General features: G+C 43.6%; 1 protein-coding gene across 2 annotated transcripts in view; it reads right to left on the minus strand.

The window, feature by feature from the left end:
• The window catches only part of emc2 (ER membrane protein complex subunit 2), a 92,766-nt gene extending 82,562 nt beyond the window's left edge, over positions 1-10,204 (minus strand). For both annotated transcript variants that reach the window (XM_067981759.1, XM_067981755.1), the window contains exons 1-2: positions 10,116-10,204; positions 1,978-2,091 (exon numbers count right to left, since the gene is read on the minus strand). In XM_067981759.1, coding sequence (XP_067837860.1) covers positions 1,978-2,091; positions 10,116-10,155 — 154 coding nt within the window. In that variant the 5' untranslated portion in view covers positions 10,156-10,204. The remainder of the gene's footprint in view (positions 1-1,977; positions 2,092-10,115) is intronic.
• Positions 10,205-16,027: the final 5,823 nt, after the last annotated feature.

Here is a 16,027-nt window from a genome sequence, read left to right on the forward strand (position 1 = left end):
GAGAGGAACAACTTCCTCTGCTGGGGGAGTCCAGAACAAGGGGGCATAATCTTAAAATTAGAGCTAGGCCATTCAAGGGTGATGTCAGGAAGCACTTCTTCACTCATAGGGTAGTGGAAATCTGCAAACCTCCCCCAAAAAGCTGTTGAGGTTGGGGGTCAATTGAAAATTTCAAAACTGAGATTGATAGATTTTTGTTAGGCAAGGGTATTAAGGGTAGACGGAGTTAAGATACAGATCTGACATGATCTAAATGGCAGAACCGGCTTGATGGGTTGAATGGCCTACTCCTGTTCCTATGTTTACAAAGTGCCCTGAGGACCAATAGACCAGGTCTGACACCACATTGTGTTTCAACTCCACGCTGTGTCAAACCAAAGTGGTGTAAGAGGACCCCCTCCAGAATCAGGTCAGGTCCAGATTCATACTGCCAGTTTAGCCTTGGTGCAAAGTCAAAATTGCTTCACACCCAACACTAAGCGTGGAGTATAAAAGCACCCCATGTCTTTCTTGTTGTATACATACCAGATTAATGCACGAGTGGCTGTGGATAAGATGACCTACAACCAAGTATCCAGAACGGGACAAGTTTTTGTTCTAGACGATAAATCAATTCTCTCTGCTATACAGAATGTACAATCTAATATCTATTGTATTAGAACAGCTACATCTGCACGCACTGCCTGTCTGCACTACTTGGCTTCTTGTATAACACTTTTTCATTCCAAGTTCAATGCCCACATTTATAATGAAAAAGGCCTATGTATACTAGGTCACTCTGATTTCACAATCTGGCCACTGGGTCTGTCAAAATGCTTTCTAAAAATGTTTTTCATCTGCCATTTTGTTTTTACTTAGTAACTGAAATTTCACATGTCCAAAATAAGGGTTTAACCAAATCAATTTTTAAAAAAATTATTTCACAATAACTTGGTTATTCAGGTTTATACCTGAAGGCCTCAGCCAGCCTCTCCCACAACCCTGGGCTTGGAATTAAAATTTCTGCCCAAATCGATGATGCTGTGAGCTGAATTTGGATTGCGCAGACTGGGCCTGTGCAGTGTACCGAATTTCCCAGGAGGTGTCAGTACTGTTCAACCACCTATACGGAGGAATTATTTTTCTTTAGCTTCTAGCAGTTTCTGCTCAAAAGTTTTTCAAAATAATTTGAAGAAAACCTGCAGGAACAAATTTCAAATCCTGTGGAGTTTTTGAAGTGTTTTGTTTGCACATCAGTTGTAGCCTTTGTTTTATGTTTTATAAACTTTAGACAGAGAGAGACAGAGAGAGCGAGAATGTAAAGTGTATCTTTCTTCACATTGTTACTTTAATCTTCAAAAAAACCAATTTCAATCTTCGAGTTGGCTACTTACCTTGAATCACGGCACAGAAGACGACCATTCGGTCCATCGTGCCTGTGCTGGCTCTTTGAACGAGCTATCCAATTAGTCCCACTCCCCTCCTCTTTCCCCATGACCATGCAATGTTTTCCTTTTCAAGTATTTATCCAATTTCCTTTTGAAAGTTACTATTGAATCTGCTTCCACCACCCTTTCAGATCATAACAACTCGCCACCTCTGACCAATTAAATCTGTGTCTTCTGGTTTCCGACCCTTTTGCCAGTGGAAATAGTTTCTTTTTATTTACCCAATCAAAACCCTTCATAATTTTGAACACACGAATTAAAATGATCCTTTAAAAATCATAACGGAATAAGTACAGAAATTTAAACTTTTAAAGTTGATATAGCAATGCAGCCATAAAATAAGGAAATTCTGCAATTTCAAGTACATACCACTTTATGTGGTATGAAATGTCAGTCACTAAGGAGGTCATGCAGCAAGCATACCATCAACCTACAGAAGAGCCAATGTTTTCAATACCAATGTAATTTGCTTGTCAAATTCGGAATGAGTGCCATCACTGTATTCAGGGAACCATGACTCCTATCCTCCCTCCAATAATTCCATACTCACTGTCATCGCCAAGTTTTGATGCATATTCACTTATTAGCTCTTCTCCGACTTCAACTATCTGCTCACTGTTGCGGTAGTTCTCATCCCGCCATTTCCTTAGCTTGTCACGCATGTCTGAAAAATCATAAAGCTTTTTAGTAAGTAGCAAAGTAAGAAATGTAATTCATGCAGAAAAACAATGATAGCCAGACTCTTTGGAGATCTGAAGTTATGTAATGAAATATGGATGACAATTTTCTCCATATATAGTTTATCCAAAAAAAATTAATACATCATGCCCGTCAATAAAAGGCACATGGAATATCAAATTATAAACTTGTCTCAAACACATTCCTCTAGCATATGATGCTGCAGCATTTTATAGGCTGAGACACTTCTGATCCTTATCTTGTGAACCGCAGTGGTCATTTTGCATACTGAGGTAACGGGCATCACAGAAACACTACAGTCACGACAGCAGCCATTTTGGCCAAGTGGTCGGGGATAACGCAATCGAAATGGGGGGCGGGGGCAGCATTGAAATCCTTAACCCTGCCATACCTCCCCCCCAGAAGTTCCTGATCTCAGCCACAATGCTATGGGAAGATTCCCAATCAAAAAGGGACTTATAATTCCTGGACCACTGTTGCACGGCTCTAATGGCCAACCGAAGAGCAACAGTGCACGAGCACATAGTTTATTCATTCTCGGGATGTGGGCGTCACTGGTAAGGCCAGCATTTATAGCCCATCTCTAGCTGCCCCTTGAGAAGGTGGTGGGCACTCTTCTTGAACTGCTGCAGTCTGTGTAGTGAAGGTGCTTCTACAGTGCTGTTCCAGGATCTTGACCCAGCGACAATGAAGGAACGATGATATATATCGGGATGGTGTGTGACTTGCAGGGAAACTTGGAGGTGATTATTGATCCCATGCACCTGCTGCCCTTGTCCTTCTGGGTGGTGGAGGTCACAGGTTTGGGAGGTGCCGTTGATGTTGCAGTGCATCCAGTCGATAGTACATACTGTGCCAATGGTAGAGGGAGTGCATGTTTAAGGTGTTGGATGGGCTGCAAATCAACCTCAATATTCAACCTTTTCAGCTGTAGAAGCCCAGTAGGAGAGATGATAATAGGTTTCATACTAAAGCTAAATAGGCTTTAGGTATCAGCCGTGGCTCTGTGGGTAGCACTCTCACCTCAGTCAGATGATTGTAGGTTCAAGCCTCACTCCAGAGACATAAGCACATAATCTAGGCTGACACTCCTAGTACAGTACTGAGGGAATGCTGCACTGTCGGAAGCACTGTCTTTCGGATGAGACATTAAACCGAGGCCCTGTCTGTCTTCTCAGGTGGACGTAAAAGATCACATAGCACGACCTGCTCTGGCCCAAACAGTCTGTGACTCGACAAGGTTGACTTTTAATCACTGTTCCCTCTAAGCTGTGGGCGTGCACGGCCGCGCAGCAGTCTGTTGTGGGCCGCGCACTTAAACATTCCGTCCGCGTACCAAACCAGTGCTCTCGGCCCCTCTCTCACACTGACCAGTGCCCAGAACCCAGGCCCTTCTCCAGCTTTGCCTCCCCGGTCCCTAGTGCTCCAGCCCCAGGCGGGCTGCTCTGCCTCTGGCGTTCAGGAGTGTCTGAGTGTCCAGAGGTCGAGCGTCCAATCCCGCAACTCCAGCCCCAGCCGCCGCATTATTTACCGCGTTGCTAGGAAATGCAGCTGATTGGCTGTGTGGAAACCAGACTAGGAAATAAAATGAAACCGATGCATTAGTCAGTGGCCAATCAGCGCCCAGGCAGCTCCACCCAATCAGCGCCCAGGCAGCTCCACCCAATCAATCAGCGCCCAGGCAGCTCCACCCAATCAATCAGCGCCCAGGCAGCTCCACCCAATCAATCAGCGCCCAGGCAGCTCCACCCAATCAATCAGCGCCCAGGCAGCTCCACCCAATCAGCGCCCAGGCAGCTCCACCCAATCACAGATGAGGGGCCAATACATAGAGGCAGCCAATGAGACCTGCAAGATGTACAATTGGAATGCATTAATTTGTTAAACCCTGCTGAGGATTTAATGGGGGGGGGGGGGGGGGAGCTTTAATTAAACTGTTCCCTATTCCCAAATTCACACTGACTGACTTGACAGCTGTTTTGTATTTCTGACTCAATTTAAAAATTCTGATTGCACACGATTTATTTCTGTTTGAATCAGAGTCATTAAGCTAATTCAACAAAAAGCTGATTGGAATCGTTCCCATCAGATAATTTTTAATAAAATATAACGAGACTGGTCTGCTCAATCCTAGTGCAACTTAAGAAACTCATTTCATAAATTATATAAATTTATCAGCCAAAATAACATTAAATTGTTACAATTATCCATTATTTTGTACATTTGTTCTGTTTGTTATTCACCCTGAATAATGTTTTCTAAAAAGGTCTTCCATTCAAAGTTGTGATTTTTTTTTTACGGTGGCACACACAGCCTCTATATCGATGCACCAACCCAAATTCATTCTGCACATGGCCGAAATAAATTAGAGGGAACCTTGCTCTTAACGCCCTTGGGGCAACTAGGAATGGGCAACAAATACCACTTCGCCAATATCAGCCACAACCCAAAAACTATATATATATATATATATATATATAAAATGTATTTGCTCTAATTTGAGAACTTTTACGGCACATTTACTGGACTAACTCATCTTATTACTGAGCAACATACACAAAAAGTACATGGATGCATTAAACTGCGGACGTACACACCATTATCTTATTCATGGGTGCTAAACTGAAAATTGCTCGATTATGAAGTGAACTGAGATACCAAGATAAACACTTCTAATGTGCTTTTTCTCAAGCGAGAGTAAGAGATTAATAGTGCTACTTGTGCTATGACTACAATAAACCATTTGTCTGGCATCCATTGTCTAAATTTCAATCCGACAGGTGTTTGGCTTAGTGCGAATAGGTACAAATGGTAACATTCCATCAAGCTCATATTCAAGTAGATTCCATAGTCAACCTAATAAATCTACCAGTTTTTAACAGAATGTTGAGACTCACAACCAAAAGAATAGCTTGCGATAACCATCTGTTTTGCGATAATGTAAAAACTATGAGTAATGGAATCACCGTAGGAGATCTTCAGACAATGCTGAAATTGTTGGAAAAAGTACTGAACTATAATCCAGAGTGCTGATGAGAACGGTACAGAAACCATCACAGCTTCCAGCACAAAGAATGCGAGTACTCATCTGGACACTGCCAGTCTCGAGACTGCCAATGAGTTGACTAGTCAGCAGGGTCTTCACCTTGCTTGGCAAGAAGATGTTCAAGATTGACCTAACCTTGTCTGTGATCAATCTTTTTATTCTGAGCTTGCAAAATCTGGCCTGCAGGCCTCATTTCAGCAAATCAAAACCTTTTCTCTTTTTAAAAGAAGAGAATAAGGAATAGAAGAGAGAGATTAGTTACAAATTAATAAACTTAAGTTTAAAAAAAACAAGAATCAGAGAATGGGAAAGGACAAGCAGAATGAAAGATATTTTATTTTAATTTATCAGTTGATGATCTGAGACATTTCTCAAGTGTTTAGGGTTTCATTCTCAGGGCTGGCTGACTGTGCTCCCAATGATCACCTCCCCTTTCACTGATTGTTTTGGGGCCAACCTGGCAACTCCCAAGCCATAAAAGCCCTCTCTTACCTAATGCAAGTAGCGTTTTAAGATACAGACATGTCCTACAGTCACGTTCCCGAGCCTACCACCAACAGGCACCTGGCTCACCTTTCACTACCAGTGCTGGATGTACACAACCCAGGTTTTTGTAGTAAGCCACGCTCCACAACCTTGCCATTCAGCTCATCTGAATAATTACTCGGAGTCACCAATACAGCTTTGGCCCTTTGCTGGGAATAAGCCCAATAGGGAAAGCGGGCAGTCTGGCCAGCAGACAAGTGGTTGCATATGGGGGCAAGTTTTGTTTCAGCCTCTGTCAAGAGAAGCAGGCAACCTGATCGACCATCATCATCCTGGACCTGTGGAAAGCTCACATTATACGGTTACGGTAGTGCAGTGATTATAATCCAGATAATGCGAATCCCACATGGGCAGTTTCAGAATTTGAATAATGTGGAAACAAAAATCTGGTATCAGTAACAGTGACCATGAAACTGTTGGACTGTCATAAAAATCCAACTGGTTCACTAATGTCCTTTAGGGAAGGAAACCTGCAGTCTTTACCTGGTCTGGCCTATATGTGACTCCAGTCCCAAACCAATGCACTTGACTCTTAACTGCCTAGCAAGTCACTCAGTTGTTTCAAATTCCTACTAGTGGTTCAAGAAGGCCCATCACCACCTTCTCAGGGCAACTGGGGATGGGCAATAAATGCCAGCCTCATGCCAACACCCACATCCTAAGAATGAATTTTTTAAAAGTTTCCTTTTGAAACTCAACGTTAAAAGGAACATTAGAGAAAAACAAGTTTTTTTGGCCAGGTTTCCCCAATTGCTTACAGGTAAATGCAAGGCTGGGGAAGGCTCGGAGCGGTTCATCACTAGGGTATGCTAAGTTAGTTTATTTCAGCTGCTACAACAATCGGGACACAACAATTACTTTCAGCCTGCGTTTCTGCTCCTGATCGCTAGCCAGTGAACCTCAGCTTCCACTGATCCCACTCCACCTCGCAGACTGACGCACCCGCCAAGCTTGCCTCCCTCACTGGGGGGAAATTCCCAACTTCCATATGGTGGAGGTCCAGTGTGGGAATTGTGTGTGCAAACTGGCACGCGCCGAACATATGGCACAGTATGTTGAATTACCGGAGCACGTCCCAGTTCCATTACTCAGTGCTGCACTCCAGGCAAAAGGCTCAAATTATTCATCCCCACAAATGGGATCTTGAAACACAGCAGCCTAGGAATTATGAGAAGGGGGGGGGGGGGGAATAATAGCCCTAGTCTTATCACTTTTAATCGAATAAACAAAATTCAACAACGCAGCCAGTATGTTGGGGTTGTACAGCAATGTATTTCTTTCTACAGATTAAATATGCTTCCATCAAGAGGACGACGTGCTACCTATGGCACAAATACGGAATTCAGGAAAAACTTCTTTTCCCAGAGAGTGGTTAGAATGTGCTATCACACAGAGTAGTTGAGGCGATTAGCATAGATGCATTTAAGGGGAAGCTAGATAAGTACAAGTATCCAAGTTTGCTGACGATAAAGCTAGTTGGGAAAGTAAGCTGTGAGGAGAACGCAAAGAGTCTGCAAAGGGATAGCGACACGTTAAGTAAGTGGGCAAGAAGGTGGCAGATGGAGTATAATGTGGGGAAATGTGAGGTTATTCATTTTGGTAAGAAAAATAGAAAAACAGAATTTTTTTAAATGGTGGGAAACTATTAAATGTTGATGTTCGGAGGGATTTGGGTGTCCTTGTACACGAAACACAAAGTTAACTTGCAGGTACAGCAAGCAATTAGGAAAGCAAATGGTATGTTGGCCTTTATTGCAAGGGGGTTGGAGGACAACAGTAACAAAGTCTTGCTGCAACTGTGCAGGGCTTTGGTGAGACCACACCTGGAGTAGTGTGTGCAGTTTTGATCTCCTTACTCAAGGAAGGATATACTTGCCTTAGAGGGATGCAAAGAAGGTTCCTGGAATGAGAGGGTTGTCCTACGAGGAAAGATTGAGTAGAATGGGCCTATACTCACTGGAGTTTAGAAGAACAAGAAGTGGTCTCATTGAAACATAAAAAATTCTGAGAGGGCTTGACAGGGTAGATGCAGAGAGGATGTTTCTCCTGGCTGGAGTGTCTAGAACTAGGGGGCATAGTCTCAAGAGAAAGCGTCGGACATTTAGGACTGAGATTCGGCGGAATTTCTTCACTCAGAGGATTATGAATATTTGGAATTATCTACCTCAGAGAGCTGTGGATACTCAGTCGTTGAGTATATTCAAGACTGAGATCAATAGAATTTTGGACTCCAGGGGAAATCAGGGGATATCAGGATCGAACGGGAAAGTGGAGTTGAGGTCGAAGATCAGCAATGATCTTATTGAATGGCGGAGCAGGCTCGAGGGACCGCATGGCCTACTGCTGCTCCTATTTCTTAGGAGGGAGAAAGGAATAGAAGGGTGAGATGAAGAGGGGCGGGAGGAGGCTCGCATGGAGCATAAACACCAGCATGGACCAGTTGAGCCTAATGGCCTGTTTCGGTGCTGTAAATTCTACATGATACTAGAATCCTGCATTGTCACTTAACCAACAGCAGCTATCAAATTAATAGACTTGTCACTAGGCTTATTGAGCACCTTCATACGAGCACATAGTTAAAAAAAAGTCACCCAATCCAACATAACATTGTACAATAGCCTTATGTGATGCTCTTAACTTCTTACTCCCACTGCAGCACTGCCAGTGACAGCGTGATCACCTACAGTATAGCAAGCATCACAGACCGTAAAATGCTACTGCTGTGCTTTTAATTCAAGTGGACAGTAAGGAAATTTCATACCAATCGTGATATTGATCTTGGATTATTTGTACAGTACAGTACCCTGTACTGTGAGCTTATCCAAACTGCAGGAATGGGTGCCATACATTTTGATCTCATACTGATGACTCCATACAAGCTCCCATTGTCAGCTCACTCCATACACTGGACCCGAGTACATATAGTTGCAATCTGCCTTTACTATTATTCTACAGTGAAAATAATTCATCACGGCACCATAATAGAGCAGGAGCAACTCTGCCAGCTCAGCAACTTCCCAGTAATGAAACAGCAAACTGTTTTGACACACAATATAACTTTTTAATAAAACTGGTGTGTACATTTTTCCTTCTGATGAAGAACAAACTTGCATTTATATAGCAACTCTCACAACCTCAGGTCATTCCAAAGCAATTTACAACCAATGAAGTACTTTTCGAGTGTCGTCACTTTTGTAATGTCGGAAACGTGACAGCCAATTTGCACACAGCAAGGTCCCACAAACAGCAATAAAACAAATGACCTGATAATCTGTTTTTGCTGTTGGGTGAGGGATAAATATTGGCCAGGTCACCAGGAGAACTCCCCTACTCTTCCTCAAATAGTGCATCAGGTCTTTTACGTCCTCCTGATATCAATGAAAGTGACCATGAAGCTGCTGAATGGTCATAAAAACCCAACTGGTTCACTAATGCCCTTTATGGAAGGAAACCTGCCATCTTTACCCGGTCTGTACACAACTGCCAACAGAAGCTGAACCAGATGGTGCACAATCTTGGTAGTTCGTCTTTCGACCCCATGGACAGATGCTCACTTTCCAGCACCAAGACTGTTATTTTGCACTCCCAGAACATTGTCCACTTTGCTACCTCTCTTCCTCTGCTGCCCAAACCCTAATCTTCACTTGTACCACCTTATGAACTAAAGGCTTGAAAGCTTTTATCAACCTTCCCTGCTCTATGCTAAATAATCTTGTTGCAACAGATTTCTACAGCAGGATGCTCCTTCACACATCCCAACATAACCCACCCCCTCACTATCCCTAGGTCCTTGCCCTCATTTTAAATGCCCCATAGTTCCTTATCAGAGTGCACATCTCTCAATGTCTGTCCAGGCCTGCACCATCCACTTCCCCAACTACAGAGGGTCCATTGTCCACCCCACCATCAGAGGACGATCTTTCAGTCACTGCAGCCTTTGCCCTCTCCCATTTGACTTTGTTACCACACCCTTCAACCATGCGCTCCCCTCAACCTTTCCTGACTTCTGTGTCTCTTTCACCTGCCCTCGCCCCCATCTCCCATTTCCACCCCCACCCCGAAGCTCCTGTGCATTTTTCTTCTCCCCCCTCCCCTCCCCTCCCACCTTCTCCTTCCCCCCCACCCGTGCCTCTTTTGCCCTCCTCCTCCTCCCGTGCCGCTTTCCTCTCTCTCCCGCTACCCCCCGCCACCCCGAACAAATACGCCTGACTGTTGCAGACTGAGGTGGAATTCCCTCTCCGGGAGGTAGTGAGCGATCAGCGCCCAGCCATTCGGGGCGGCGCCAGGCTGCCAACGCTCGGCGCTGTAACAGGCCCGGTCAGACACACTGGGCCCTTAATGTGCCTGGGCCCTGACTTGCCCATCCTCCCTCTTCAAAGCTGCCAACCTCCACTCACCCTCCCAGGTCACGTCGAACATATCCGCCACCGACGCCATCTTGTTCGCGCGATCACGTGACTCAGCGCCTGACGTCAGCAGTTTGATTCCACCCACCAAAACGAAGGAACTGCGCACGCGCTCCAGGGGTCTTCTGCCGGTGGAGGGGGCGGGGCTCCAAGTGTGAGTGACAGGCAGCCTGGGGATCCCCGCAGCTGATTGGTGGGTTTGGTCTATTATGATGTAATCATCTACCCTGTGCAACATTCCATCTGCCTCCTGACTGTCCATAGCACAGAAACAGGCCATTCGGCCCAACTGGCCTCTTCCAGCCTACTTCATTTCACCCTATCAGCATAGCCTTCTATTTCATTCTCCATCATGTACAATCTAGCGGCCCCGAAAATGCGTCCAAGCTATTCGGCTCAACCACTTCTTATGGCAGCAAGTTCCACATTCTCACCACTCTCTGGGTAAAGAAGTTTATTCTGAATTCCTTATTAGATTTATTAGTGACTGTCGTATTGGCCCCTCGTTTTGGTCTCCCCTGCCAATGGAAACATCTTCTCTACATCTACCCAATCAAAACCTTTCATAATCTCAAAGACCTCTGTCGGGTCACACCTCAGTCTTTTTTCGAGAGAAAAGAGCCCCTGTTCAATCTTTCCTGATAGGTATAACCTCTCAGTTCTGGTGACATCCTAGTAAATCTTTTTACACCTTCTCAATGCCTCTATATCCTTTGCATTTCTATAGCGCCTTCCAAGTCCCAAAGTGTTTCACGGTCGATTAAGTACATTTGAAGTGTTGTCATTGCTGTTTATGGGACCTTGCTGCCGTGTTTTCTACACGGCAGCAAGGTCCCATAAACAGCAATGTGATAATGACCAGATAATATCTTTCAGTAATGTTGGTTGAGGGATAAATATTGGCCAGAACACTGGGGAGAACTTCCCAGCTCTTCTTCAAAATAGTGCCATGGGATCTTTTATGCTCACCTGAGAGGGCAGACGGAGACTTAGTTTAACGTCTCACAAAAAAGATGGAAAGATATTCAAAAAGTATTCCATTCTCTGAATAGAAACTATAAACAACAGTGGCCCCACCATGGGACCCAACTGACAACTGGTTTCCATGCTAACACCTCCCCATGTACCATCACCCTTTGCTGTCTGCCTTTCAGTCTAACAATTTACTAACTACTACTACCACCACCACCACCACCACCACCACCACCACCACCACCACCACCACCACAACAACAACAACAACAACAACAACAACAACGTGCATTTATAAAGCACCTTTAACGTAATAAAATGGGCCAAGGTGCTTCACAGGAGTGTAATCAGACAAAAATTCTCACTGAGCCAAAGAAGGAGACATTAGGACAGGTGACTAAAAGCTTGGTCAAAGATGTAGGTTTTAAGCAATGTCTTGAAGGAGGAGAGGGAGGTAGAGAGGCGGAGAGGTTTAGGGAGGGAATTCCAGAGCTTAGGGCCTAGACCACTGAAGGCATGGTTGCCAACAGTGGGGCGAAGGGAGTCAGAATGCACAAGAGGCCAGAATTGGAGGATTGTAGGTTACAGAGATAGAGGGGCAAGGCAGTGGAGCAATTTGAACACGAGCATGCAAATTTTAAATTTGAGGTCTTGGTGGACCGGGAGCTAATGTAGGTCAGTGGGCCCAGGGGTGATGGGTGATCAGGATTTTGTGCGAGTTAGGATACCTTGTGAATCAATCTGCTGTGCAAGTGTCAAATGCCTTCCTGAAATTTGGTGTTGCACAGAATCATTAAACAGAGATGCAGTGTTACAATGGTAAGTAAAATTGTAAAGAAAATCCACAACCACATATAAGCAATAATGGGTACAACTCTGGATCCAATATCAAGGTATAGATGACAAGTACAAACTGTTTGAACTCTAGTGTCATGGTTTACGACGTTATCTGAACCTTAGCCTTCACAGGTATCAGTTTTCTCCAATAAAGCCTGAAAGGACACTCTAGTAAACTGTCAATCTGTATTTGGCAATATTAAGTGAGGAATTAGCTTGTCGACTCTCAGTGTAAATGATACAAAATACAATATTGGTTTTGATTTTGGTGATTTATTCACAACTAAACAGTGATGTTAAACTTCTTTGTAAAGTAACAGCAGCTGGACTGGCCCTTGTGATTTTACAGCAATATGTGACCAGAAACCTTTCCAGTTCCTGCCAACACTGGATAGAGGGCTGTGCATAATGCAAGAGGGTTTGAACTGGTCTGAGGTTGTAAGATGAGTTTGCAGCCGTGGACTGAGATGCAGTGCCGTGCACACCTGTGTCATTAGACAGAAAAATTCAGTGCAGACAGAAAAGAACGGGTTGATTAGTTGCTGGGATCAGAGATTCACCCTTGGGCTGCATACCTGCTGACTTGGTGTTGTATGAGGGGCAAGACAATGTGAGCAGCCTTGATAAGGTCATTGGTAGTTTAAATGTTCTCCCATTTTATAGGGCATTTTTTTTAAAGGATATCAAAACAAGTACGATTGCAATAGTGTAGTGATTATATTACTGGACTAGTAATTTGGTAGAAAGTAGTTCAAATCCTCTTATGGCAGTTTGAGAATTTGAATAATTTGGAAATGAAAAGCTGGTATCAGTAAAAGTGACCATGAAGCTGTTGGATTGTTGTAAAAACCCAACTGGTTCACTACTGTCCTTTAGGGATGGAAACCTGCTGACGTACCTGGTCTGGCCTATATGTGACTCCAGTGCCACAGCAATGTGGATGACTCTTAATAGACCTCTGAAGTGGCCTAGCAAATCACTCAGTTGTATCAAACTCAAGGGCAATTAGGATGGGCAATAAATGCCAGCCTTGTCAGTGACACCCGCATTAGAGAATCTGACTTAAAATGCCAAACAAAATACAAAAAGTCTATTATACCTTCTGCATTTGTTTGACTGAACTCTGTCCTGATATAGGCTGTCACATGCAACAGCATCCAAAATTAAACAATTACAGTCCCACTTCAGAGACTCCCACAACATCTAGGTTGACACTCTACTGTAGAATTGAGGAAGTGCAGCACTGTTGGAGGTGCCGTCTTTTGGATGAGACGTTAAACCGAGGCCCCATCTGCCTTCTCAGGTGGGCGTAAAAGATCCCATTGCACTATTCAAAGAAGAGCAGGGGAGTTCTTCTGATGTCCTGGCCAATATTTATTCCTCAACCAACATCACTAAAACAGACAATCTGGCCCTTATCTCATTGCTGTTTGTGCGACCTTGCTACATGCAAATTGGCTGCACATTTCCTACATCACAACAGTGACTAAACTTCAAAAGTACATCATTGGCTGTAAAGCGCTTTGGGATGTCCTGAGGTCATGAAGTGACCAGTAAAGTACAACAAAGTTAGGTTCAACGTAAGAAACAAAAAGGATAATGAAAAATCAAAAGATGAGGACACTGGACTGGAAAAGGGCAAAGTTCAGTGAGATAAACAGGGCCCAAATTAACAAATTATATAATTTTCTATAAGGCAAAAGGGGAATGGATCAAAGACTGGAGTTCTGTGGCTAAATAGAGAGATCAAAAGCAAACTGAAACCTAAAAGGGAGGTATATGATAAAATAAGAGTTAAGAATATTAATTATGATCATCAGTATAGAAAGTGTAGTGTGAAAGTATTGGGGAACAGGGAGATTAGAAGGGATAAAATGGAACCTGAGAAAAGCTAGCAGATAATATAATAGGAAATAGCAAGGGCTTTTATAAGTATTTAAGTAATAGAATAATTATCACTACTCAGGGATGAAGGGGGGAATCTTATTATGGAGGATGATGGTGGAGATAATAAATAAATATTTTGCATCAGTTTTTACTAAAGCTGGTGGAAGTGAGAATGTTGGTGTACTAAAGAAGGGCAAAGTTTGGAAGAATTGGTAGATATAACGGTGGAAAAAGAATTGGTTCAAAAGAAAACGATTTATCAGAATTCAAGGTGGATCAGTCACTGGGCCCTGATAACAGATACCCTGGGCTGTTGAAGGAAGTCAGAGAGGAGAGAGCAGAGACTCTGGCCACAATTTTACAATCCTCCTTTAAATATGCAAACTGTGCTGTGGGACTGGAGAATAGCCAATGGAACATCTTGTTCAGGAAGGGAGGGGGGAATAAACCAGATCACTATCGACCAATTAATTAGTCTAATGTTAGTTGCGGCCAAATTCTTGGAATCCATAATTCAAGATAAAATTAGTAAGCATTTAGAAATCAAAGGGCTAATTAAGGACAGCAAGTATAGATTTGCTAAAGACAAGTCATGTTTAACAAATCTGATTGAGCTTTTTGAACAAGTGACTGATTGATTAGATAAAGGGAATGAAATAGATGTAGTGCAATCTGGATTTTCAGTAGGTGTTTGTTAAGGAGCCCCACAGAAAGCTTGTTCGAACAATTCAGAGATATGATATAAGAGGAAATGTAGTAGCATGGATAGAAAGTTGACAGACAGACAGGAAACAGAGAATTAGGGTAAATGGGTGTTGCTTGGACTGGAGAATGGTTGGAAGTGGTGCCCCCCAGGAGGTCAGTGCTGGGTCCACTTTTCTTCTCAGTATATGTAAATGATTTGGACTTGGGTACAAGGAACACAAGCTCAAAATTTGCTGACAGCAAAAAATATGTGGTTTGGCAAACAGTGAGGTGACTGTAAAAGACCTTGTGAAGACATAAGTTAACAGAGTGGGCAGACTGATGGTGGATACCATAATCTTGAGCTCATCCAAAACTCTGCTGCCCGTATCCTAACTCGCAACGAGTCCCATTCACCCATCACCCCTGTGCTCACTGACCTACATTGGCTCTCAGTCCGGCAACACATTGATTTTAAAATTCTCATCCTTGTTTTCAAATCCATAAGACCATAAGACCATAAGAGATAGGAGCAGGAGTAGACCATTCGGCCCCTCGAGCCTGCTCCACCATTCAATGAGATCATGGCTGATCTGATTTTTACCTCAACTCCACTTTCCCGCCTATTCCCCATATCCTTTGACTCCCTTGCTGATCAAAAATTTGTCCAACTCAGCTTTGAATATATTCAATGACTCAGCCTCCACAGCTTTTTGGGGTAAAGAATTCCAAAGATTCACGACCCCTCTGGCAGAAGAAATTCTTCCTTATTTCCGTCTTGAATGGGCAACCCCTTAGTCTGAGACTATGCCCCCTAGTTTTAGATTCCCCCATGAGGGGTAACATCCTCTCAGCATCTACCCTATCGAGTCCGCTCAGAATCTTGTATGTTTTAATAAGGTCTCCGCTCATTCTTCTAAACTCCAATGAGTATAGACCCAACCAGTTCAATCTTTCCTCATAAGACAACCCTTCCATACCTGGGATCAACCTAGTGAACCTTCTCTGAACTGCCTCCAATGCAAGTATGTCCTTCCTCAAATAAGGGCACCAGAATTGTACGCAGTACTCCAGGTGTGGTCTCACCAGCACCCTGTACAGTTGTAGCATGACTTCCCTGCTTTTATACTCCATCCCCCTAGAAATAAAGGCCAATATTCCGCTTGCCTTCCGGATTACCTGCTGAACCTATATGTTGACTTTTTGTGTTTCATGGACGAGGACACCCAGATCCCTCTGTACCGCAGCATTTTGTAGTATTTCTCCATTCAAATAATATTTTGCTTTTTTATTTTTCCTCCCAAAGTGGATGACTTCACATTTTCCCACATTATATTCCATCTGCCAAATTTTTGCCATTCACTTAACCTGTCAATATCCCTTTGCAGACACTTTGTGTCCTCATCGCAACTTGCTCTTCCACCTATCTTTGTATCATCAGCAAATTTGGCCACAAGACACTGTTCCTTCATCCAAGTCATTGATGTATATTGTAAATAGTTGAGGCCCCAGCACTGAGCCCT

Source organism: Heptranchias perlo, chromosome 3 (assembly GCF_035084215.1).
Source record: "Heptranchias perlo isolate sHepPer1 chromosome 3, sHepPer1.hap1, whole genome shotgun sequence".
NCBI lineage: Eukaryota > Metazoa > Chordata > Chondrichthyes > Hexanchiformes > Hexanchidae > Heptranchias > Heptranchias perlo.